Source organism: Ctenopharyngodon idella, chromosome 5, assembly GCF_019924925.1.
Source record: "Ctenopharyngodon idella isolate HZGC_01 chromosome 5, HZGC01, whole genome shotgun sequence".
In the NCBI taxonomy this organism is placed as follows: domain Eukaryota; kingdom Metazoa; phylum Chordata; class Actinopteri; order Cypriniformes; family Xenocyprididae; genus Ctenopharyngodon; species Ctenopharyngodon idella.
This window is the reverse complement of record NC_067224.1, coordinates 12,172,027-12,200,003: the sequence shown is the minus strand read 5'-3', so window position 1 is coordinate 12,200,003 and position 27,977 is coordinate 12,172,027. Positions and strand designations below refer to the sequence as shown.

The 27,977-nt window shown below is 37.1% G+C and overlaps 2 protein-coding genes across 7 annotated transcripts in view; one reads left to right on the top strand and one right to left on the bottom strand.

Annotated features, from left to right (window-relative positions):
• zswim7 (zinc finger, SWIM-type containing 7) overlaps positions 1-27,977 on the bottom strand; it is a 182,240-nt gene that overhangs the window by 2,568 nt on the left and 151,695 nt on the right. The gene's annotated exons all lie outside the window — the stretch shown is intronic.
• The window catches only part of specc1 (sperm antigen with calponin homology and coiled-coil domains 1), a 224,598-nt gene that overhangs the window by 126,822 nt on the left and 69,799 nt on the right, over positions 1-27,977 (top strand). For all 6 annotated transcript variants that reach the window (XM_051893767.1, XM_051893766.1, XM_051893768.1 and 3 more), the window contains 7 exons: positions 1,673-1,746; positions 2,062-2,237; positions 7,734-7,918; positions 12,085-12,185; positions 12,268-12,340; positions 15,022-15,154; positions 16,711-16,813. In XM_051893767.1, the coding sequence (XP_051749727.1) occupies positions 1,673-1,746; positions 2,062-2,237; positions 7,734-7,918; positions 12,085-12,185; positions 12,268-12,340; positions 15,022-15,154; positions 16,711-16,813 (845 nt within the window). The remainder of the gene's footprint in view (positions 1-1,672; positions 1,747-2,061; positions 2,238-7,733; positions 7,919-12,084; positions 12,186-12,267; positions 12,341-15,021; positions 15,155-16,710; positions 16,814-27,977) is intronic.

The window sequence follows — 27,977 nt, the reverse complement described above, 5'->3', positions numbered from 1 at the left end:
TGAAAAGAGGACTTTCGACCACTGTTCACTGTCCAGTTCTTTTTCTCCTTAGCCCAGGTAAGATGCTTCTGACGTTGTCTCTGGTTCAGAAGTGGCTTGGTAGTCCTTTTCCTGAAGATGTCTGAGTGTGGTGACTCTTGATGCGCTGACTCCGGCTTCATTCTACTCATTGTGAAGCTCTCCCAAGTGTTTGAATTGGCTTTACTTGACAGTATTCTCAAGCTTGCGGTCATCCCTGTTGCTTGTGCACCTTTGCCTACCCAATTTCTTCCTTCCAGTCAACTTTGCATTTAATATGCTTTGATATACACTCTGTAAACAGCCACCCCATTCAGTAATGACCTTCTGTGACTTACTCTCTTTGTGGAGGGTGTCAATGATTGTCTCCTGGACCATTGCCAAGTCAGCAGTCTTCCCCATTAGTGTGGTTTCAAAGAACAAAAGATACCTGGAATTTATACTGTAGGGATGGTCATTTAATGAAACTCAAATGTAAATATTCTAATATTTTGAGATACTGGATTTTGGACTTTCATGAGCTGTATGCTCTAATCAACAAATTTAAAAAAAAAAAAACTTTTGAAATGTTTTACTTTACATGTAGGGAATCTAGAATATATGAAAGTTTCATTTTTTAAAATAATTTACAATAAAAAAATGAACTTTTTCACGATATTCTAATTATATGACCAGCACCTGTATACTTTAAAATATTATTGCAGTTTAAAATAACTTAAATAAAGATAAATTAAAACCTAATTAAAATGGGTCATAGTTTACCCCAAATAAAAAAAAATATAATAATAAAAAGAAAAGAAAATTCTATATATATTTTTGTTTAAAAAACAAGTAAAAGTAAAATGTTTGGGATATGTCTCAGTAATGAGGATTTTAGGGGAAAATGTCTTTATTGTCATGAAAATAATATATCAACACACACACACACACACACACAAACTTTTTTTTTTTTATATTTATATATTTTTTGTGCATCTTATGAAGTGAAGTGAAGTTAGTGCACACATATTAGGAGCGGTGAGTAGTGAACACGCACACCAGGAGAATCAAACCTGCAACCTCTCCTAACCGAACCTCTCTAACCATAAGTCCACAACTGCCTAAAACACAAGCAGAGGGTGGTTATGCTCACTGAGGCTGCAATTATTTGGGGGAAAAAAAGTAATACTATGAAATATTACAATTTAAAATATTTTTATTTATATTTTAAAGTGTAATTTATTCCTGTAATGGCAAAGCTGAATTTTCAGAAATCCTTCTGAAATTTCCTTCATAAATCATTCTAATATACTGATTTGGTGCTCAAGAAGCATTTCTTATTATTGTCAATGTTGAAAACAATTTCTGGATATCACTGTTCACAGTTTTCTGGAAACATGCATTTTCTTCAGGATCCTTTAGTGAATAGAAAGTTAAAAAGAACAACTTTATTTATAATAGAAATCTTTTGTAATATTATAAATGTATTTACTGTGACTTTTTTAAATCATTCTTTTTTAAAACATTCCTTAATATTCATCTCTTACCAAAATAAAATTATTGACTGTAAAAAAAAAAACAGTAGTGTATATATAAAATACATAATGTATACATAAATAATGTATATTTTATTTTTGTGAATAATTATTTTTCATTTTTTCCCCTTATTTTTCAGATCAAATCAAGAGGCTGGAAGAAAACAAGGCTGAGCTGGAGAAGCACATTAAGGCCATGAATAAACAGATGAAGGTGACATTTTTATTTGTTGTTTTTCTTTTTGTACTTTCTTCTTTTTTTAATGAACTACAGCATAATCAGGCATGTTTGACAGTGTATGTCAGTTTCTATAATTCAAGAAAAATATCTTCCATCTGTACAGAACTTCGAGGAGCAAATGCAAGCTGTATTGCAGTCTAGCATGTTAGTGTCCATAAGTCACTCTGTTTGAAAATGACATTTCCATTACCAGCCCCATGAGCTCATGAGAAGGCCAAAACACTTCTGCTCCACATGACTAAAAATGTGTGTGTGTGTGTGTGTGTGTGTGTGTGTGTGCACTTTCAGGATGAGACAGAGGAGTGGCGCCGTTTCCAGGCTGACCTCCAGACAGCAGTAGTAGTCGCCAATGACATAAAGGTGGAAGCTCAGCAGGAGCTGCGCACACTGCGCAGACGTCTGCAGGAGGAGCAGGAGCACAGCGCAAAACTGGCTTCAGAGTTGGAGCAGATCCAGGGCACCAGGTACACAGTCACTCATCAACTCATCACTGCCCTCCCCTCCGCCATCCATCTGGGCTCTCAACTCTAACAAAACTCTCCTCTATTCAAATATCAATCTCTGACAGCCACTGGCTGGATTCACTGGTATAGTTTGCTACATCATGAAGTTAAATTATCATAGAATCTCACAATCAGATAAAAATGAGTCATTTGACATTAAGTAACTGACATTTTAAAGGCTGTAGTAAACTGTACCAATGAACACTCAAACCAGTAGTCATGCAAAATTACCCTCACTCCTCTGCTTTTACACTTTCTTGCATCTATTTACTCTTTTTTGTGTAGAGTAGCTGCAGACTGTGATACAGCCCCCAAAAATTCACCTGCTGTGTCTGAAATCAAAGGCAACTGCCTTGCTGCTCAGTCAATGTTTTTTAATTCCTAAGTTTAAAGCAGCTTAAAAGACATTGTAACATCACATCTAAAAATCTTGAACAGATTTGAGTGAACTTTAGATACTTTTTGTAGTCATTAAATATTTGCTTGATTATTTCTACCTAGATATGGAATCAGTTAAAAAGTTGGAAATTTGTAAATGTTCAGTGTTATTTTAGTATTATTTATATACTATTATACTATATATTAATATTTTAAATTAGATTTTAGTTTGTTCATTTTTTTATTTTAATTTTAGTTTACATTTTAGTAATTTTGTTATGTACTTGTCATTTTTATTAATTGTTTCTTTTTCTTCTAAATTTTCAGTTTAACTTTAATTTATTTTAGTTTCTGTTTTTAGTAATTTTTGTACTTCAACTTAGTTGGCAAGGCAAATGGAATTTATCCAATATTCATGTTATTTTATTTATAACTCCATTTCAGTTAACAAATATTATTTTTGAAATATTATTCTGAAATTTAAACAAGAAATGCACAGAACAAACTGTTTATGGAAATGAACAGTAACATATCTAACTGTGTTAAATTGTGTTTATTCTCTGGTGTTTATTTTTTGTGTACTCCTAGCTTTGTAGAACATTTTGCATCTGACTGCAGTGCAAGCAACACTTTTTCCCTATTATTATCATGTGACACTAGATCTGTGCACTTCATAACAGAAATTCAATAAGATTATGAGCCTGAGTGCATGAATTAAATACCGGTTTAAGTATTTTGAGATGGGCTTAATAAAATACAGCACTTTTATAATTAGTGCATTTGAGTTGCTCGCTAGATATTTAAAAACTCTTGCCCTCCGTTCAAACGGACAGCCAGTGTGCGTCGATCTTCCCCCTCCCTCCCTCGATGCTCCCTGAGATTGCTCTCTAAAGGATTTCCCTCTGACCCAGGTGAGTGCACTGCTAGCACCAGCCCCAGCACTCATGCTGAATGCTAGTCTGAATACTTATGGATGGTCAGAGTGATTTAAGGATGTGTCTTGCCTGTTTTCCCTGCCTTAGCCACCCGCCCACTGCTTTGAACAGTACTACTATCTGATTGGCTGTGCTCATTTTATTCAAAAGTGGCTGGGTCTGCTTTGCTTGCTGGGTCTGCTTTTCTTTTCCTTAAGCTCTTGCCTTCAAAAACTTTGTATGTGGCGACATCTGCTGTTTACTATGGTTTTTGCACACAGATTGTGAAACAAATATTTCATATTTCTGGAAAAGTTTGAAGGTTTTCCTTTAGTCATCAGACCTGCTTATAAATCTGCTAATAAAAAATGTCAGATGATTTATTGATTTCCAGAGAGATGCATGAAGGTTGATAATGACAAATGAGCATTTGCTTGCCAAGATGAAAACATTTGTTTTATAAATGATGCTCAAATTACTGGTGATGCTGCTCATCTCATAAGTCAATCTGAGGCTTTCATCCTAATGAACTCAATTTAGCATGTATTTTTTAATGTACCTTCATTTGGACACCATTGTTTTCTTTGTGTTTCTTTCAGAATCGCCACTGGACCTGCATTTGAGACCTCCAAGACTGCAGTTGAGGGGCGATAGAGAGTTAGAGTTAAAACCAATGACTGGTTTACAGTATTGTAATACAGAGTTATCTGTGTATCAGTATTATTCATGAAGACAAAGTGGGGACATATTCTGAATTTTTGACAAGGAAAAAAAAAAAAAAAAAAAAAAAAATCATAAAACCAGAATACATATGCTGTTTCCACAGCTGCTCAGAGGAGATATTTGTATTTGTTCTAAAGCAACAGCACCTGGGGCCTGTACCATGATGGTAGTTGAACAAACTCAGGGTTATAGGATTAGTTTTGAGTTGACAAAACCATAACACACCAATCCGGCTTTGTTGGTACCATGATGCTGATCATCAACTTTCTCTGTCAGCTCAGGCTTTAATCCTGAGTTTGTGGAGAGCATGCACATGAATGTGTGACATCAGTGGCAAACAGCCAATCACATGCCTTGCAACAGAGAGAAACTGTGATTCACTTCTCGCGAGAGAGTCAGCGCAATTCAGAACTCTTTTGCTGAAGGTTAAGAGATTGAAGAAAATTAAGAATTTAAACGCATTTACACTGATGAAAATACTTGTCCATGAAATTAAAGAAAATTAAAATGCTAGAAATTAAAGAAAAGAAATTATCTTGCTCTATCAGTGCAAGTTAAACTTGTGAAGTTAGTTTATATAGTTGATAATATATAGCAATAGAGACTCAAATATGTAAGGTCACATGTAGTCATATTTAAAGAGTTTATTTAAAGCTTATTTATATTGCATATGATATGTATATATTAATATTCATTGAAAATAAATGCTTAATAACTTTTAAACTACAATTGCTTGTGTGTAATGGATATGCTTGTGTGTAATATCATATAATAATTGAAATAAATATGAAATAAATCATATATAAATCATAAAATAATTATCGTTATAAATCACAGAGTAATTATCATTAAAGCCAGACAATTTCATTGTTAAATAATTTTTTACTATATAGTGACCTTTAATTTGGAGGAAGAGAAACTGGGGGAGTGACTTTATTGCATTGGATGTGTCAGTGTCACTTAGCTCACATCCGATTGGCCCAATTTCGGTCGGAGATCTCTGACCCAGAACATAACCTGCCCCGGAGCAGGTTAGCCATGGAGCGTAAGTTACTATGGTGAGGAACACCGCTAAAAGCCAAGTCACTTTCATGGTACCTAAAACCCAGGATTGGCACAAACTAATCTGAAACTAGCCAGCTAATCTGTCTTCATGGTACAGGCCTCTGCACTATTTGAAATGTGTTTGAATTGATCGTGTTACCTGCTTTAGGTTTGTGTTGTTTGCACCTTTAAGCAGGGCCAACTAAAATGTGGGTGATAGATGGAAGAAAAAGTGAACAAATTGTGTAAGGATATATCTGTAACATTAAGTTATTATATCCCTAACTGTCTTTTTAAAGTACAAAAATAGCTTTGTATTGTGCTGCCTTAGGAATAAAGCCAATAATTTACAGACCTTTACTACGCTACCAGCACTTTTTGATTTTGTCTTAATGGTTTTTATTTTGACAGCAGCCAAAGAGCTGTTTCTGCCAAAAATAATCACAACTTGAATTAGATAGGAAAATATATGTAATTAAACAGGGTAAACAGTTTAATTGCCTCTGTTCTATGTTATTTCTTTTATATTTTCTGTTTACACACATTAGGCATAGCAGATACATCTATTTGAGTTACATGAAAACATTGGGAATTTTCATGTGCTACTTTTCAAACGATGAAATTTTGTTTTCTTACTGTTGTGTGCAAGTCCAACACTAGATGGCAGACAAATAATTCTTATCAACACTCCAACATATCAAGCTTGTTATAGTATTTAAAGACAATTAGATTCTAATAGTTAAAACCCAGTTGATTTACAATTTTTAAATGTTTTCATTTGATTTACACAAGCACTAACCAATGAAGATTACTTGTATTGCATTACATTTGCTGTAGAGTTAAGGTGGTTGTCTCATCCCTATGTTGTTTCTGTTTCACCACTAGAAGTATTGATAAGAAATCATTTGAGCTTTTGAGAAACCTGCTTTACATCACGTTCAAAGTAAACAACTTTGCTAAGCACTTCTGTTTTTGTTACTCATGCATGACGTTTTCTACTCCACTCACATTCCTATTTGCATTGGTTAATGATCTGTGGCCAACTTCACTTTGAAAGTTTCTCACTGAAATCGATGGATGTGAGTCACAATAAAATTAGGAATGCAAATAAGACATGATTTTCAAGTGTGAAGTGTCAGGTCCTCAACTGCCATTTTGTCAAATCTCAGGTTGTATGTCTCGCAGGAGCATATTCCTCTAGATGCAGTTCATAAGAAATTAAATCACATGCTGGTATTAACAGTTCAGATCATGACTGTGCCGAAATATGATTACATGTTCAGTAGTATCACACCTCCTCTGCCTTTAAATGATGCAGCTTATGTTTTGATTCAGTGAATGTGCAAATGTAACTTATGTACTGTTTCCACGTGACTGCAATGACTTGTGTACTCATGAGAGATACATATCGTTTATCTCTACCACATGGGGTTCTAAATGTACGTTTAAATGTGTCATCCATGTATTCTGCTCTTTTGAGGTCAATAAATCAAACCATCACCAGAACTGTGGCATCACCAGAACTGTGTTTTAAGAGTTCTTGCTGATATTTTGCATGCATCCTTTTTGCATATTTGAACTATTTTTGTACAAAAGAAATTTCTGCCTCGTGTAGTAACACTTCACTTCAGTGTGTTCAAATGTTCATATACAATCTCACCCTAACTGTGTGGAGAATTAGCCTTAATATACCAACGTTGTCTTTAAAACACACACAAGCACACTGAGAATCTGTCTTAATACTTGCCTGACTCAAAGAAATGACTACTGAGTATTGATTAAATGAGAAATCTTTATGGTCATGTGTGAAAAATTATTTAATCCATTATTAAGAATCAGCCAACATTTTTTAACATTTGATTATACTTGTTGAATCTTGACAAAACTTGTCATATTGCACCCCATAATCAAAAGAAAGAAAATAGAAATTTTATTGTGCATAAGGAACGTGATGCCTATTTTTAGAAACTTTACGATTGTTTATATTGTGGCATTAATTTCCTGACAGTTAAACCTGTTTATCCCCATTTTTCATTACCATAATGCAAACGAAAAGGGAAAACAATCAAACAAACAAAAATCTTTTTTTTTTTTTTCCTTTTGATTATTGGGGTGAGATGTGACCCAAACATGATTTCGTGAGATTTGCCTAATTTATTTAATGGCATTTTGGTATGATTTGAAATTGCTATTAATTACTATTATACTATTTAATATTATTTAAAGCAAGTATTACAAAGTCATTGTAAAAATGAATATAACAACATCTGTATATTTGTAATGTAAAGAAAATTATTTAAAATAGTTTATTCATCACATACACATGTAGTGTCTTACGTTCCAACATAAACACCCCTGTGGCCTGTCTCTATATCTGTATGTGTTCTGTGATTGATAGGTCATGGAATGAAGATGTTAGTCTCTCTGACTCAGATGGCAGTCTTCACTGGTGCCAAATGACCATGTCCCAGAATGCACCCGTCAGTTTCCTAACCGATGGCAGTGGGAGTGGAAGCAGCACGTCCTCAGAACCAGGAGCCACGGTCAAATCTCTCATCAAGTCATTTGACACAGCTGTGCCGAGTGAGGACACAACCTTTCTCTATGTTTTTCTTTTTTCCCTTGGTCTCCCCTCATTCTCACTCTTGTTCTCTCCCTTTCTCACCTCTTTTCTCTTCCTTGTAACATTCATTTTAAGATCTGAGACATTAATGAGTAAAATGTCCTAGATTTTAAAATGATTGCTGAGAAAATATTTAGGGAGTGATTAAATGTTTAGATTGTGGGTCTATCGTGGTGAAACAGATGCCAACAGAAGCTGGTCTTTAATCTGAGCTAATAATGTAATGCTCTCCAAACATCTCCTGTCTGCCATTACAATCTATCTGTTACATGGCAGCTAGAAAGTCTGGCTCTCATTACAGCAGCCAGACCTCTCAAATCATTCCCTCCTGTCTTTATGTTGGACAGATACTTCTTTAACTTATGGGGTGTGAGACAGCAGGACTTGTTCTCCTTAATTACAAAAAAATGTCATGTTAGCTTGGAGAGGTTATTAAATGTTCTTAGAACAATAAGACAAAGAGTCTCATTATTTATAACATTTAGTGCAGCTTGTGATTTATATGTGTGTGTATATATATATATATATATATATATAACATTCTGCAGAATACAATGGGCATATCAAAAAGTCTAATGTGGCATCAGACAGTTAATCCAGCTTCATCAAAATATAACTGTCCTCATAAGGGTCTTCACAAACCATTTCTTTACTTTAAACAAGGTTTATTATGATAAATCAAATTTTACCTAAACTTTTGAAATAAAAGAGTTCATTGTTCTATGATAACATCAAACACCAAACTTACTCTCCAGTCCCAAAAACCATCTATTGAAACAACGTTGCCAAAACTGCTTGTTCTGAACTTACTGACGAAATTTCAGAAGTCAGATGAATGTGAATATTAACATATGTCCACCCACATTTCTATTTCTGCCCAGTCACACTAAGGAAATATGCAAAATAGATACTATTACTCCTAAAGAGCAGAAAACTTAAGAGTAAAATGCAGAAAAGTCTGTCAAACCTAATGGCTTGTCTGGCTGTGTGTAGCACCTGTTGCTCTCCTTATACTTCAGAAGATCCTAATGTTAGAAACAGAAGTTTCTTTTTTAAAAATGTTGTTAATCATTTCAGTCTGACCTTTACAGTTTGAGTGGCTAATTTCGGTGCATATTATTTTGTGAACCCTTGCAGGCTGTTTTTAAAGGATGGGCCAGTAAAAAACTTTATTGGATGATTACAAAAATAAGGGATATTATGCCTTATCCTCTTGAATGTTGTGTATTTTGTCCTACTTCCTGTGTTATTGACCGTAAAGGGATAATTCACCCCAAAAATGAAATCTGTTTACCCATCTATTCACCCTCATGTCATTCCAAAAGTATATGACTTTCTTCTGTGGAACACAAAATAAGATATTACTGTCTCAGTGTTTTGTTTTTTATTATTATTATTATTATTATTATTATTATTATTTGTTTTTGTTTTTGTTTTTTCTGTTTGGTTTCCAACATTTTTTTTTTTTTTTTTTTTTTTTTTTTTGCTTTTGTAAGGTGAAAAGGTAACAAAAGTACAACATCATAATAATAATAATAATAATAATAATAATACAGGGTTACAGATTTCTACAGGCACAGTTGGAACATGTATGGTATGGTAAAGAAAGTACCATACAAGACATTTCACCAAGTGTCATTCTATTCATTCTGAGTCATTACTGTAATATATGTTCAGAACTCTTCCCAAGGAGACAACCCATCCTCTTTGACACCATTTACTCTATTAAGCATAGATTCGTAAGAAGCAATTTCTATAATTGCACTAGCCCAATGTTTCAGTTCTGGGGCTTTCACTGTCTTCCAGTGTCTCAGAATAATCCTGCTAGCCATTGTAATACATACCATTATAACAGAAAGTACATGCTTAGAAACATTTGGTAATTGAAACATGTCACCTAGTAAACACAGTTGAGGTGTTAGAGATATTGTGGAGCCATACCAGCAACTTACGACATCTATAACTTGTTTCCAGAATGTTTAACTAGGCTACACTCCCAAATACAATGTAAAAAGGTACCCGTTTCCAACTGGCACTTCCAGCACAAATTGTCCTTTATCAATTTTATCCTTTAAAGTTTGACCGGATTGTGGTAGTATCTATGAAGAATCTTATATTGAGCGTACTTCCTCCTTATTTCTTTTATATATTTACCACACCCCGCCAAAATGCTGGACCATTTTTCTGAATCAATTTCTTCACTAATGTCTCTCTGCCAAATGATCCTTAAATTTCCCAAGTCACTACTCCTAAAGGAGTTTACCATTTTATATAAATGTGAAGATTGTCAACCATGGGGCTAACTTTAGACAATATACAATTACGTAACTGTAAAAACTTCCAGAAGTTTTCTTTTCCTACAAGATTATAACACTTAATTAAATTTTCATAAGACCTTAACACCCTGTTCTCATACAAGTCTTTAATTGTACTTATACCTTGCTGGTGCCAGTACTTCAAATAAATCATCTTTTTACCAATACGGATTGCTGGGTTATGCCATAATGAAGAGTATTTCTGTAATTGATGAGATAATTTGAATATTTTATGAATTCTAACCCAAGCATCTCTAGTATGAATAAGAACAGGATTTGTAGTATTAAAAGTAGACTGTGAGAATACTTCAATGGGAGTAAAAGGTGCACAAATTGTATGTTCAACATTCATCCAGTGAGTTTTGTCCTTTTCCTGATTCCAATATTTAGCTATTTTTGTCAGAACAAATAGCAAATTATATAGTCTACCCTCCTTTTTCTTTTTGATTGATTCTTGCCCTTTTCCCATCCCAAAGAAAATGTTAAGTTATCGAATTGCTTGAAAAATGAAGATGGTATTTTAATCCGAAACATCATTAATATATAATTAAGCTGAGGGGCTATATATATAACAATTTTATAACAATTTTATAACAATCTATAACAATGTATAAAATCTATAACAATTTTAATAATACTAATTTTTCCCCATAGAGTAAGTTTGATTTTTCCCCACTTCTCCAGGTTAGTTTTGAACTTCTGTAATAATGGATGTAAATTGAGTGTTATTATTTCCTCCATGTTCCGGGACAGTTTTATTCCTAAATATTTTATTCCCTTAGGGACCCATTTAAATTTAAACTTTTCTACCATAACTGGTAAACATGAATTGGAAAGGGGGGTAGCTTCAGACTTTCCAATTGACTGTATAACCAGACAATTTTGAGAAGGATTGTAAAACATCCAATAGATGTGGTAGAGAGGTCAGGGGGTCAGTTATAACTGCTAAAATGTCGTCTGCATATAGTAATAACTTATGTTCTTTGTCTCTTGCTTTCACTCCCCTAATCCCAAAGTGTGCTTGAATGATAATTGCCAGTATTTCCAAAAAAATAATAAACACAAGTGGGCTTAAAGAACACCCCTGACGTGTCCCTCTTGAGAGGTTAAAAAAGGGGGATACTACTCCATTTGTTATCACTGCGGCCTTGGGCTCTTTGTATAATATTTGGACCCATGAAATAAAGTTTTTCCCAAAGCCAAAATGTGACAAGGTAGAGAATAAAAATTGCCACTCTACCTTGTCAAAGGTTTTCTCTGCATCAAGAGAAATAGCTGTTATTGGGGTATTTTTGGATTGGCACAACCAAATTAGGTGAAACAACAATCTTACATTGTCAGAAGAAGCTCTGTTGTTCATGAATCCCACTTGATTAGGATGAATAATGTTTGGTAACACCTTTTGCAGATCAACATTTAATAAACTGATAGGTCTAAAATTTGAGGGGTCTGTAACATCTTTACCTTTTTTTTGGGATTACAGAAATAAAAGCCTCATTAAATGTTGGGGGTGCTCACCGTTTCCTGAACATTTCTTGGTATACCTCATTAAGTATTGGAGCTATAACCTCTGCAAATTCCTTATAGTACTCAATGGGCAAGCCATCGGCACCCGGTGATTTTCCATTTTTCATTGATAAAATTCTTTTATCTCATTTGGTTTCCAGCATTCTTCAAAATATTTTATTTTGTGTTCCAAGAGTTGTACAGGTTTGGAATGACATAAGGGTGAGTAAATGATGATAGAATTTTCATTTTTGGGTAAAATGAAATAAAATGGCAGTTAAAAGTGTTCTGATGTATTTTGCTAGATGGACCCAGCAGCTCAGTACAGATACATACATCTCCCAGAAGCCCCCTAAGTGGCATACCAGTCCGTACAGCCCCTGCTGCTGCTGTCTCACCAATTCAGGTACTACAAATCTCACAATACACCACACATTTATTCTAGAGCACAGGGCATGCTATCACTGACATGTGCTTTATGTTTCTAGAGGCACTCTGGAATCAAGCAACTGTCAAAGACCCTTGAGAGAAGAATCGCCTTTGGAGATTTCCCCCACAATGGTACTTCACATAGTGACAATTTGCAGCGTCATTTAAACAACACTTCAGTTATCCTTAAACACCCATACTGTAAAGAAACATTTTAATTTAAAGGACGAGTTAAACTGTTGATAGCATCTGTGACTTTGTCGCTTACCACAGAAATTGTGATTTTGTGAAAATTGTGAAATTGTGTTCAAAGCAATGCAGTTGTAATGTCTACAAAGTCAGTATCTATAAAGTCAATATCTGTGTCTGAAATCCATGTCTAAAACGTCAGTGTAAAATCGGGTATAATGGACCAGGTATTGCACTAAAATGCAATTAAAATGCATTGTTTCAAAAGCCACAAAACGTCTCAGGTTACAACCGTAACCATGGTTCCCTGAAAAAGGAATGAGACGCTGCGTCTGAAGTTACAACGCTATGGGAATGCCTCTGCATGATTGCGTGAAGCACGAGTGTAATCAGTCCAATGGCTTGGCGGGACGTCATCCCATAGCGTGTGACGTCATGACCAGGGAGCTATGAAGCAGACCTTGACCAAGCAATGTCAGCTTCTGATTGGCTGAAGCAAGTCGATCACAAGCATGCAGGAAGTCGTTCGGGGAACCATGGTTACAGCCGTACCCAAAGACGTTCCCTTTCAAGGAAACTCGTGCTATGTTGGAAGTTACACCGTTTTTGGAACTTTAATACCCACTCCGCCATACTGACAAGTCCCTGTCTAGTATGCCAATTTGCAGAAGAGGCGTGACCATAGACCACCAATGTGTTGTCTGTCCGGACACGGAGCCTGTTAGGGAATCACTCCCCAGCCCGGGAGGGAAGCATCTGTCGTAAGCGTCTTGAGATGACAAGGCACTCCCAACATGGGACCCTGGGACAAAACCAAGGCTTTTTTCACATCACCAAGGTACGATGGCACTTGCGCATTTGGGAAAACCCCTTGGTCTCTTCAGCCACCATTGCAAAGGTCTCATGTACAGCTTGGTCTCTTCAGCCACCATTGCAAAGGTCTCATGTACAGCAGGAGAAAAGGTATCATGTTGGACACAGCTGCCATCAGACCTAACAGTCTTTGAAACCGTTTTTAACAGTCTTTGAAACTGTCTAGCTTTACCTTGTTACGGCTGAAAGGATCAAATCGATATGAGCAGGTGACAGATGTGCCTGCATTGTCGTCGACTCCTATACCACTCCCAGAAAATCGGTCCTGCTCAAATCTTCTCTGCCTTGATGCTGAGCACATTCACCTCCTTGGAGCTGGATAGCTGCAGCACCGGGCCTTCACTTTGGGCAGAAGAAACTGCTGAGCATGCTTCCAACCTCTGAGAGAAGGTGCTGGATCTAGCAGGTGAGGGCAGAGAAAAGGCAGAACCCGTCTCCAACCCCTCCACTAGATCCATCTACAATCTCCACGATCTATGGAGAAACAGGACCCAAACCATGAGGATTGCGTGCCTGAGCTCCCTTCTTGAAGCGGAGTGTTCTCAGTGCTAACCGATCACACTGAGCACAGTCAGTGGTCAGCCCTCTCAAGAGCTGACCATGCATGCTCCACTACCAAACAAACAATGCATAAATTGCATATATCCTCACCCGTGATGTAGCGAGGGCAGGGAGTAACACATGATTTAAAGTGCTGTTTACTCTCCATTTCACTCATTTTTAATATACTGTATATGTCTTTCTAGAGGACAAACAACACCAAATAGACAGACAATTTAAACTCAAGGCACGCGCTGAAGGCACAGAAGCTCCATTGTTTGGTCCTGGTCATGACGTCAACACACATGACATCCCGGCATGCCATTGGACTGATTACACATGTGCTTTAAGGCACAATCATGCAGAGTCCCATAGAGTTGTAACTTCCGACACAGGCTGCCAGTCTCTTTGGTGATTTCACACTTTGAACAGAATCATGCTAGTTACAGACTGATAGAAAAAAAAAAGGTTTTGATAGAGAACCTTAGTCATGTCTTTATTAGTTTTTAAATAACACTGTTGGGAAGTTGACACATAAGGTGTTCATAATGGTTCCCTTGAAAGAGAACTTGACAATATACATGTTACCATGAAACTAGTGAAGTTCATCTACTTAGAACAGTAGTCCTGTTGCTAAAAGATGATTTTATCAACTTGACTTCGATTAAAAAAAGAAACAGAAGAAATTATGCTTTCACAGTGCAAGTGTAAGAAGTAGTCAAGTGTAAAAAAAACACTAATTTGATGTACTGTTTGATGTACAAAACTAAGAGGATACTGTAAAATATACCATTCACAAGTTTGGTTTTGGTAAAATCTTTAAATATTTTTTAAAAAAGTCTCACCAAAGCTGCATTTATTTGATTGAAAATAGTACAATAATATTGTTTGGTATTATTAGAATTTAAAAGAAGTGTAATCTAATTTAATACATTTTAAAATGTAATTTCTGTGATGGCAAGCTGAATTTTTAGCAGCCATTATCAGTCTTCAGTATCACATGATCCATCAGAAATCATTCTAATCTGCTGATTTGGTGCTCAAGAAACATTTCATTTCATTATCACAGTTGAAAATGGTTGTGTTGCTTAATGTTTTTGTAGAAACCTTTGATAAATTTTTTTCAGGATTATTTGACTAATAGAAAGTTCAAAAGAACAGCATTTGTTTGAAATAGATTTTTTTAACAATGTAAATGTCCTCACTCTCAGGGTCGTGTGATGAACTGAAGCCCTCATCTCTTATGAGGAAAAGTCCATCCCTCGAGTCAGTAATTAAAACTCCAGCTCACTTCAACGCCCGTACCTCCTCATTTTCTTACAACAGAGCCAACAGCAAACTAAAGTAAGCATCACAAACACAAAACCACAGATGCAGTCAACATTTTCCTAACTAGGGGCACTAAAACAACAAATGACTCAGTAACAACAAAAGACACATTTACATTTCACTACTAAAAATATGTGAATGGAGACAAAGGCTAATAAGATCACTCAGACCAGAAAAGCCTAAACTGTATTTCTCATTTGTCATACACTTGCATTCCTCAGCTGCTTCTCGCTATTTTCATTTTGCTAACCTCTGATGTCCTGCTTAGAAACAATGCCTTGAGTTGCACAAGCCAGTCTCTTTGGTGATTCACACTTTGAACAGAATCATGCTTGGTACAGACTGATAGAAAGAAAAAAAGTTTTGATAGAGAACCTTAGTCATGGTCTTTATTCGTTTTTCAATAACACTGTTGGGAAGTTGACGTAATATGTTCATGGACTTTCTTTTTTTTTTCAAGATTTTCTATGATTTTGTTACATTAAGTCTACTGAAGAGGAGTCTGAGTGAGAGCCCAAGTGCAGTCTTATACACAAAAAGATAAACAAATACAAAATAAATGGAACAAAATAATGACTTGAACAGAGCAGATTTGAACTTGAACATAAACCGTTAAACAAAACTCACAAATAGAGGGTTACATTGAACATATCTAGACAGAAGACTAGAGAAACATTGCATATTCTTTGGGTAGGTACTTATTTTGAATAAGTAATTAGTTTGCAACCGTTTAAAAATTTTCTATATAGTATAAATGTGTGTGGTATTAATGTAATCCAGACATAATACATTTGCGATGTTGTCATTATCATGTGACCTACCAGTGTCAGTTACTGTACATCGCTTCACTGCCAATCACAAATCCTCTCCCATGGCCTCATGGGATAGTAGTGTCCATTATATGCATACTTTAGAAGCTCGCTAGAAGTAGTAAGTCATCCGGGTGCTTTTCGCCTACTGTTTTATGAATACTGTGAATTCGGACATACAGTACTACTCGGCTCATATTTATACACATTTATACAGTAAACAGTAGTGTAATCCCTTGATAACATATTAGTTATTATATTATGCAATAGAGAATAGTCTTGTATTTGTTTCAAACCCTTACAGACATCAATGTGAAAGATAATAAAACGATGACGCATACAATGTTCTGACTTCCAGTGCAATGACCACAGAGTCATCAAATCATCCAATAAACACAAAACAAGGCAATCTAATTATCTTTCATGCTTTGTCTCTCGCAGAGCAACGCCCTGATGTACTGATGTACTCTCACAAGTGTGTGAGGATTTTAGCAGTGGGTAAACATTTAACTGGTCAAGTCAGTCACGCTCAATCTGTTGTTACATTATTTCTCCCAGTATATATTTTGTGCAGATTTTCAGTGTTTGCCTTGTCTTTCAATGCTATAATTGCATTTAGGAAATAAATAAATGTTACAAGTGCATGTAACACATGCTAAATTAAATTTCAGTTCTAGTCACAAATCCCATGAGGACTAACCAATATGAACAGATGCAGTGTTAGTGACCGTACGTGTGTATGTGTGTGTCCCCTGACGCTAGTGTGGAAAGAACAGACCCTCTGTCTGCTCTGGCGCGGGAGTATGGTGGATCTAAGAGGAACGCTCTACTGAAGTGGTGCCAGAAGAAAACAGAGGGCTATCCGGTAAGGAGCACAGGCCCTGACCCTCTCTCTCACCCTGTCCCTCTCTCTCGTCTTTCAGTGAAGTTTTATTGGCATGACTGTTTAAATACAACATTGCCAAAGGAATGTAGAGGCATTTAAAAGTGAAATGTGTAATTTCTGCACCACAAGTGTCACCAAACAGAGCTGCACAAATAATTAGAAAAGGATATGATGTCTGAAAGTTTAAACACTTTTAAGTGTTTGACATTTGATGGTTATTTACACCTTACATACTTCACTTTGAGTTGTGGTGGAGTATCATAAGAATTGTCATAGGAATAAGGTAAGTGGCTGTCTACTACATATAGTATACTGTTGGCCATCTTAACATGCTCCTCCCAGTGAACTGTGGCCCTTGTGCAGTCTTGACTAGACTGCAATTTTTGTTTTGTTTTTTGTTTTTGTTTTTTTGTTTGTTTTTTAATAAATAAATAAATGCCAATTTAAATTATAATTTAGTGACTCTGTTCATTTGAGCACATGATTTTTGTTTACACAATAAGTTATTAATTTTTTCAGACATGTGTAATTGAAGACATTTGCTTCATATTAAGTTGAGGGAGTAAGTATATTTTGGGAATGTGTCACTGTGGAGATTTGAGAAGAATTTATAGTATTTAATGCATTAAATTGATTGGGGTAATAAAACAATTATATAGTATATAGAGTGATCAGTAAAACATTCACATTAAGTTAAAACATGATTAAATGGGCAAACACTTTTAATGGTTTATTATGTCAGATAATCATTTTGTATCATATAGTTTTATAAACTCAAATTTTCTTATTTCAATGAGAAATAATTACTGATGGTTTTGTGTTGTATGATTTTAAAGGGTCATGATCCCTAAAACATTTTTAATATGTTAACAGATATATACAGGTTGCACATCAATGAAAACAATGATAGCACTCATTATGTTTATTATTAAGGGAGAGGTGATTTAATTTTTTTCGGAGCCATTTCATTCTTCCGGTTTGAAAAAGCAAAGTTGAACCAGCATCACAGAAAGTGACGTATATGCGTTAATTCGGAGTGTTGATTGGCTGCTTTGGCTGGAGAGTACATGTCTGCTAGGGGAGTAAAGGTTCAAATTACTCATGGTTCGGTTTTTATCACGGTTTTAGGGTAACAGTTTTGGTACGGTTCAGTATGTGCTATGTTAAGGGAAAAAAGGACTATTGTCAAATAAAAATAAAGAAAATAAGAACAAATAATCAAACTACAAGCAACATGTTAAATAAATACAATAGTGCAAAGATACAAATAAAAGAAACTGCTTTTCAGGTTATTTGGGAATCTAACAGTAGTTTTCAGGTAGAGAAATTGAATAAAGTAATCAAATGTAAAATAACATTGCATATAATCTTCACTGTATAAATTAAATAAAGACTAAGCATTATTAACATTACAAAAGCTATTCAGTCAAGAGCAGTGAGTAATTTCCTTGTCTTTTGATGTTTGACTATCATTAAAAACACAGACAGCAGGAATATTAGGCTGCTGTCATTTTAAGACATAAGACACAGATGCAAAATTCTGATACATATGCTTTGTCTTTCTCAACTGTTTACGTTTACTTAACTGTTTACGCTCTACTGGGTGGTTGTTCTGCTCGCCTGATAAATAAACTACAGCTCGTACAAAATGCAGCAGCTAGAGTTCTTACTAGAACCAGGAAGTATGACCATATTAGCCCAGTTCTGTCAACACTGCATTGGCTTCCTGTTAAACATCGTATAGATTTTAAAATCTTGCTAATTACTTACAAAGCACTAAATGGTTTAGCTCCCCAGTACCTGAGCGAGCTCCTAATTCATTATAGTCCTTCACGTCTATTGCGATCTCAGAATTCAGGCCAGCTGATAATACCTAGAATATCAAAATCAACTGCAGGTGGTAGATCCTTCTCCTATTTGGCACCTAAACTCTGGAACAATCTTCCTAGCATTGTTCGGGAAGCAGACACACTCTGTCAGTTTAAATCTAGACTAAAAACGCATCTCTTTAACCTGGCATACACATAACACATTACCAATTTATATTTCCAAATCCGTTAAAGGATTATTAGGCTGCATAAATTAGGTCAGCCGGAACCGGGAACACTTCCTATAACACCTGATGTACTCGTTACATCAGAAGAAGAATGGCATCTACGCTAATATTAGTCTTTCTGTTTATCCCGAGGTTCACCGTAGTCAACCGGATCCGGGCCGTATCCAGGTGAGACCAAGGACCTGCACCTTGACACGACCACAACGCAGCCCTGAAGTATCAGCAGAGATTGAGTCAACTAGATCATCCCCTGTGAAGGCCTCATCGACACGACAGCCACGACACAGTTCCTCAACAACCGTCCATACCGGCGTGATGAATACGATCCTCAATTGGATGGAACTGAAATAAATACTTTTAATGTTGCGATCCTATTGGACTTATGATAGCAACCTGAATTGTAACAAAGCACTGTTGGCCAGAGGAGAACTGGCACCCCGACTAAGCCTGGTTTCTCCCAAGGTTTTTTTCTCCATTTTAACACCAATTTGCCACTTGTCTGCCACCTGATGTCACCTGATGGAGTTTGGGTTCCTTGCCGCTGTCGCCTCTGGCTTGCTTAGTTGGGGACACTTGACTTGACATTTTGATATTCAACAGTGCTTTTGATCTGCCTGCATTGACACTATTCTTTAAGAGCTGCTGTGCAGTCAAACAATGTACCAGTTATCAATGTAAAGCTGCTTTGACACAATCTACATTGTAAAAAGCGCTATATAAATAAAGGTGACTTGACTTGACTTAAGGCATACTATGTTTGCTAGGATACTCACCAAGACGGGCATGTTGACATAATTTTAGTGTGAATTTGTCCATTCAAGCACAAGACTTGAAAGAGAACTCAATATTTGCACGCTGTCTATGACGAGGCTTTCTGTGTGCGCGCTTCGGACGAGTGCACACACAAATCTTCTCACGGCACGTGAGTTCTCTTTCGCCTCTTCTTGTGCTTGAATGTTTGGAAGTTTCTACCTTGATTAGCTGGTTCAGGTGTATTTAATTAAGGGTTGGAGCTAAACTCTGCTTTTAATCCAATCACCGCGCTGTATTATGGATGAGATCGCATTACAGTGGAGAATTCAAATGTCACAAAAGCAGTTTGTTCTGTTCTGCCTGTTCAGCTTTGCATTGTGGTCCTTCAGACATGTGTCATAAGTGTGTTTCCTCAGTACAGCAACACAAAAGTGTTGTTTGCATTTTCCACTGGTTCGGTCAGAGCTGGAGTTTGACTACCAACAAATATGACTGTAACAGTATTTAATATGTATCAATGTGTGTTGAGTGCTTTCTGCGGAAGAATGCTTTTCGAACTTTCTCCATCTTATAATGAGTTGTTAGACGAAGTGACTCGTGCTGTGGATAAGATAGGCCTGGAAAGGGACAGTGAGTCAGCCCAAAGTCAGTCCCAATCTAAGCTTGATGACTGTTTTCTGGCTAGCCACAGTTCCTATTCACCCTGCGACTTACTAACCCCGCCTCTGCTGACTTCGCCAGCACAGCCAAGATGCGAAAACAGGGATATGTTGCAATGCCAGCCATCGAAGAGTCTCGCGGCCCATCTCCCGCCAGCCTCAGCTCCCTCTGGGAAGTCTCAGCCATTGCTGCCCTCTAAGCTGCATGGATGCCGGTCAAGTGGAAGCAGCCCTACATACTCCTGGCAGTACTCCAGGCTTACCAGGCAGATGTCTTAAAGGAGCAGGATGAGGGCTTAGTCGGGGTGCCAGTTCTCCTCTGGCCAACAGTGCTGGTGGTCCTCGCCAAGATTGGATGGTGTAACCGTGCTGAATGGTCTGCAACACCCAGCAAGAAACAGGAGTTTTTTCCCCATGACGGTGCTCTCTGGGGAAGCCCCAGTACTGAAGGAGGAAATTTTTCTGTTCTGGTGAATGGAGTCATAGAGGAGGTACCTCTTTCCCAGATGGAGTCAGGGTTCTACAGTCATTATTTTCTAGTGCCCAAAAAGAATGGTGGTTTACATCCGATTCTGGACACTCAACGTGTGCAGTTTCAAGATGTTAAAGCTGAAGCTGAAATCTGGATGATTGGCTCATATTGTCCAATCACGGGAGTTAGCAGTTGGTCATCGGGAAATGGTCCTCGACCATCTGAGAAGCCACAGGCTGAGGATAAACCTCCAGAACAGTGCTGTTGCCAAGACAGCAGACATCTTTCCTGGGTGTGGACCTGCATTCTTGCACGATGCAAGCATGTTTGTCTCCCGTTCAGTCACTTAGGCTTTGTCTAAGCCAGTTTAGGCCAGGGCAGCTGATCCACATAGGCTCATGCAGCAGTTTGTAGGGCCTCATGGTGGCAGTGTCCCTGGTAGTTCCGTTGGACCTGCTTCATATGAGGCCGTTTCAGTGGTGAATCATCAGCCAAGGGATTACCCCGCATTGGCATTCCTGTCGCAGGATCAAGGTTACGCACAGAGGCTTTCGTTCCTTGCTTCCCTAGACAAGGCCCCGGTTCCTTTTCCAAGGCAGGGGCAGATTAACACATAAGCTAACCTAGGCTGCAGCCAAGGGGCCTAAGTGATCAGGGGGCCTATGTTCAGCATTTTTTACAAATATTTTCTTATTAATCCTTTTCTACAGTACTAGTAATTACTAGTGTTACTGGGCAGAGGTTTTAAAATAACAGGCAATTGACGAACACACAGCGCTCATGACGGATTTTAGGGACAGTTCTCATGTCACATCTTAAAACGCATGGTATGCGCTCCTGTGGTGTCTGCCATTGTAAACAACCATGAGCAGCGCTCTCCATGACGACAAGGAAGTTTCAGCAAAGGATAAATGGATTTACAGCACCAAAAAGCGGAACGCTCGTTTTCTAAACTGGCATTTGTCAAGAACAGGTAGTAATCTGACAATGCCCAAAATGCCACTGGATCAGAGTGCTGTCAATCACTGCCTTATTCGATGCCCATTGTTACCTGTAAATTTGGCAATGCTCAACACAATTGGATCAGTGCCCTGTCAATGCTTTGGCAATGTAAAGCCTTTTTACCATGCCAATAAAGCTACTTGAATTTGTCAATTACTGATCGATTTGCTGAGTTTTTCAAACAGGAGGAGAGACCACAGATCAGATCTCGTACTGTCAATATTCTGATTACTTTTTTGTGACTGATCAAGCTATTAGCTAGTATGAGTAACAAATGTTTTCACTGTGTCCAGATTTGACTGTAATAATAATGCAAAAATTGACACTTCAAATTAACTTAACCCTCTGGGGTCTGAGGATTTTTGGGCCCTGGAGAAGTTTTGACATGCCCTGACATTTGTGCTTTTTTCAGTTGTTCATAAACATATTAATGACAAAAGTGTCATTACACTGTATTCAGCACAAACTAGGCTACCATAATATGTGAGGAACATGTACTGTATGAAGGACTGTTTTTTTGAAGGAATAACGTTTATGTGTGGTTATTGAAAAAACAAAAAACTTAAGTCACTGAAATAAGACCAAAAAAATATATTAAATCTGTGTTCACAAGACTTCTGGGTATTGGAGGTTGTAGACTAGAGTTTTTGCTTCAAAATTATGTAAAAAATTATCCTGCCTACTCGTTCATATAAAACAATATAGATATTTAAATTTTGTAAGACACTTTTTGTGAAGAAACACAGTATGCGTGGAGGCGTGAATCATCATGAATAATGCTGTGATTCACACCTGAGAAGACAAAGGATTCGCATAATGACCTCTAATGATCTGCATAACAATGAGCTCTTTCAGTCAGCTAGGATATGTGAAAAAACCCTCTGTGAACATGTCTCAAGCTCATCATGGTGTATATCAAACATACAGAAAAAACAGCAATACTGTGAAATATTACTACAATTTAAAATATTGGTTTTCTATTATATACTTTAAAATAAAATGTATTTCTGTGATGCAAAGCGTCTGAACATTCATGTTACCTCTATGGCATTTCATATAGCCTTTTAGCTTAAAAGCATGCACATTTGGAGAAATATTGATGGATTCTCATGTTTGTCAATTTTCTATACAGAGGAGTAATATTTATTCAATATTTATTGTCATCACTATGAACACTGGATACTGTGTTTTCAATTCATACTTGCAGCCGGAGGGCGCTCTGTACACCTTTAGTCCACAAATGACTCTAAAGAAGAACAGGCATACCATGTGACTTTCCAGGAACTAACAGAGGTTTCCAGAGATCGCTAATCATGCCTATAACATACAGATAAACACTTTTCAAGACAATAAATACACGATTGAGACGATGTATACATGTATTGCCTCGGAATTTGCGTCTGAATAGCGATCGCTCCGTGGGCATGGCCGCATTAGCGGATAATGAGCTGAATCACGGGCATCTGACATGGCTCTCTTTTCATACAGATTACATAAACAGAGAATTTTTGTTTTCGATTGGACTTACACAATTTAAAACCTGACATTTCAACGTTTCTTTAGACATAAGTCTCATTTTTTTGTGATTAGTATTCACTAAGTTACAGTTCATTTTCTGAGAACGATCAGATTGGACTTCATTCAGAGGGAGATGACAGATTTACAAAAAAGCACAACATTTTGTTTTTAATCTGAGTGTACACAAATAAAAGAAGATATTCCACAGATTAAAATGGTGTATAACTCTTAATTGTATGTGCAACATTGACAGAGTATTTTGAGTCTCTTTCACATTGGTAAGAAAAAAACCGAGGTGGTATCGCCGGCGATACCTCCGACTCGAGGGAGTTGACAAATCAACAAAAAACAAAAACAATCTCAACAAAAAGTAGTCTCTAATAATGTCTAAATATAGGCTACCCAAATGCAAAACCTAATACAATTAAATTATGTCTGAAAGTCAAGTCACCTTTATTTATATAGCGCTTTTAACAGTGCAGATTGTGTCAAAGCAGCTTTACAGTGATAACTGGTATATAATTTTGGCTGCACAGCAGCTCTTAAAGAAAATGCTGTCATTATCCATCTTAAGTAAATTCAGTATTGTTTCATTCCATTGTAAGAATCAATAGTTATTAATTTAGTTAATTTATCTATATCAGCACTGGAGTAAACAGTGATGTCATCATCCAACTCAGTTCAGTTTGCATACAAGGGTGTCAATGCAGGCAGATCAAAACATTTTTGAATATCAAATGTCAAGTGTCCCTAAGCAAGCCAAAGTTGACAGCAGCAAGGAACCCAAACTCCAACAGGTGACATCAGGTGGCAAACAGGTGTTAAAATACCTTGAAAATACCTTAAAAAATACCTTGGGAGAAACCAGGCTCAGTCGGGGGGGGGCAGTTCTCCTCTGGCCAACAGCGAACAGTGCTTTAGTATGATTCAGGCATCTATCATAAGTCTGATGGGATCGCAACAGTCAAAAGTATTTATTCCAGTTCCATCCAGTTGAGGATCGTATTCATCACGCCGGTATGGACGGTTTGTTGAGGAACTGTGCCACTGGCTGTCATGTCGATGAGGCCTTCACAGTGGATGATCTAGTTGACTCAATCTCTGCTGACACTTCAGGGCTGCGTTGTGGTCGTGTCAAGGCACAGGTCCTCGATCTCACCTGGATCTGGCCCGGATCCTGCTGACTATGGTAAACCTCGGGATAAACAGAGAGACTAATATTAGCGTAGATGCCATTCTTCTTCGGATGTAACAAGTACATCTGGTGTTACAGGAAGTGTTCCTGGTTCCGGCTGACCTAATTTATGCAGCCTAATTTGAAAACATAAATTGATAATGTGTTATGTGTATGCCAGGTTAAAAGAGATGTGTTTTTAGTCTAGATTTAAACTGACAGAGTGTGTCTGCTTCCCGAACAAATCTAGGAAGATTGTTCCAGAGTTTAGGTGCCAAATAGGAGAAGGATCTACCGCCTGCGGTTGATTTTGATGTTCTAGGTATTATCAATTGGCCTGAATTCTGAGATCGCAATAGATGTGAAGGACTATAATGCATTAAGAGCTCTCTCAGGTACTGGGGAGCTAAACCATTTAGTGCTTTGTAAGTAATTAGCAAGATTTTAAAATCTATACGATGTTTAACAGGAAGCCAATGCAGTGTTGACAGAACTGGGCTAATATGGTCATACTTCCTAGTTCTAGTAAGAACTTTAGCTGCTGCATTTTGTACGAGCTGTAGTTTATTTATCAAGCGAGCAGGGCAACCACCCAGGAGAGCGTTACAGTAATCTAGCCTTGAGGTCATGAACGCATGAACTAACTGTTCTGCATTTGTCATTGAGAGCATATGTCGTAGTTTAGATATATTTTTAAGATGGAAGAATGCGGTTTTACAGATGCTAGAAACATGGCTTTCAAATGAAAGATTGGTATCAAAGAGCACACCCAGGTTCCTAACTGACGACGAAGACTTAACAGCAGCCTTCAAGCGTTAGACAGTATTCTAGGTTATTACGTGAAGAAGTTTTTGGTCCAAAAATTAGAATCTCTGTTTTTTCTGAATGTAGTAGTAGGAAATTACTGGTCATCCAATTTTTTATATCAGCTATACATTCCTTTAATTTTGTGAATTGGTAAGTTTCGTCAGGGCGCGAAGAAATATAGAGCTGAGTATCATCAGCGTAACAGTGAAAACTAATGCCATGCTTCCTAATGATATCTCCCAAGGGTAGCATGTACAGAGTGAAAAGCAACGGTCCTAGTACTGAGCCTTACGGTACTCCATATTGAACTTGTGATCGATATGACATCTCTTCGTTTACTACTACAAACTGATAACGGTCAGATAAGTATGATTTGAACCATGACAATGCAATTCCACTAATGCCAAAATAATTTTCGAGTCTATTTAAAAGAATGTTGTGATCGATAGTGTCAAATGCAGCACTAAGATCCAGTAACACTAATAGAGAGATACAACCACGATCTGATGATAAGAGCAAATCATCATCAACTCTAATGAGAGCAGTCTCAGTACTATGGTACAGTCTAAATCCTGACTGGAAATCCTCACAGATGCCATTTCTTTCTAAAAAGGAACATAGTTGTGATGATACTGCCTTTTCGAGTATTTTTGACATAAAAGGAAGATTTGAGATCGGCCTGTAATTGACTAATTCTCTAGGATCAAGTTGTGGTTTTTTAATAAGAGGTTTAATAATAGCCTGCTTAAAAGTTTTTGGTACGTATCCTAGTGATAAAGATGAATTAACGATATTAGAAGAGGATCTATGATCTCTGGAAGCATCTCTTTCAATAGCTTAGTCGGTATAGGGTCTAACATACCTGTTGTTGATTTTGATGATTTAACAAGTTTAGACAATTCTTCCTCTCCTAAAGCAGCGAATGAATTGAATTTTTCCTCAGGGACACTACAATGCACTGTCTGACGTGATACTGTAGTAGACAGTTGCATGGTTATAATTTTCTCTATAATATTGTCAATCTTGAAAGTAAAAAAGTTCCTAAAGTCATTACTGCTGTGCTGTTTGGAAACATCAGAAGTTGAAGCTTTATTTCTTGTTAATTTAGCCACTGTATCAAATAAATACCTAGGGTTGTGTTTATTTTCTTCTAAAAGATTTGAAAAATAAGCAGATCTAGCAGTTTTTAAGGCCTTTCTGTATTCAATCATTCTCTCTTTCCACGAAATGCGAAAAACTTCTAGTTTTGTTTTCTTCCAGCTGCGCTCCATTTTTCTGGCTGCTCTCTTAAGGGCCTGAGTGTGCTCGTTGTATCACGGCGTTGGACTAATTTCCTTAATCTTTTTTAAGCGCAAAGGAGCAACTGAGTCTAATGTGCTGGAAAAGACAGAGTCAATAGTTTCTGTTGCAACATCGAGGTCTTCTAAGCTGTCTGGTATGCTAAGGCGATGAAACTGATCAGGAAGATTATTTATAAAGCAATCTTTAGTGGTAGAAGTGATGGTTCTACCATATTTGTGGCAGGGAGGCAGTTTAGCAGCCTTGACTAAATGTAGTATACACGAGACTAGATAATGATCTGAGATGTCGTCACTCTGCTGCAGAATTTCAACGGCATTCCATGTGACAATATTAGATCTAAAGTATGATTACGTCAATAAGTGGGTCCTGACACGTGTTGTCTAACTCCAATAGAGTTTAGAATGTCTGTAAATGCCAATCCCAATGCGTCTTTTTCATTATCTACATGGATATTAAAATCACCAACAACAAGGACTTTATCCGCAGCTAGTACTAACTCCGATAGAAAATCAGCAAATTCTTTGATAAAGTCTGTATGGTGTCCTGGTGGCCTATATACAGTAGCCAGCACAAATGTCAACTTACATAACGTTACATAAAGCACCATCACTTTGAAGGAATTATATTTGAAAGACTTTTGAGTAATACTGTAAATATTACTATAAATTACAGCAACACCTCCCCCTTTGCCTTTCTGACAAGGATTGTGTTGAGGGCTAGACTCATTTAAAGTAATGTAATCATCTGGTTTTAACCAGGTTTCTGTCAAACACAGCACATCTAGATTATTGTCTGTGATAATATCATTTACAATAAGTGCTTTTGAAGAAAGGGATCTAATATTCATCAACCCAAGCTTTATCATTTGTTTATCAGTATTATATTTTTATTTGTTGAGCATCAATAAAATTTTTACCCTTAAATGGGTTTGGAAGTTTTTTGTATTTACTAATTCGGGGTACAGACACAGTCTCTATGTCATAATATCTAGGTGAAAGAGTTTCTATGTGTTGGGATTTATTTGACTACTGTGACGTGAGACAGCTAGCAGACGGTCAGTTTAGCCGGTCTGTCTGCTTCCTGACCTGGGCCCCAGTTTGTCATGTTTCAGCTCTAAGACTATGTGCCATATTACTAGAGAGAAGAGCAGCACCATCCCAGGAGGGATGAATACCATCTCTTTTCAAAAGGTCAGGTCTGCCCCAAAAACTTTTCCAATTGTCTCTGAAACCTATATTATTCTGCGGACACCACTTAGACAGCCAGCCATTGAGTGATGATAATCTGCTAACTATCTCATCACTCCGACGAACAGGAAGGGGACCAGAGCAAATTACTGTTTCTGACATTGTACTTGCGAGTTCACACACCTCTTTAATGTTAATTTTAGTGATCTCCGA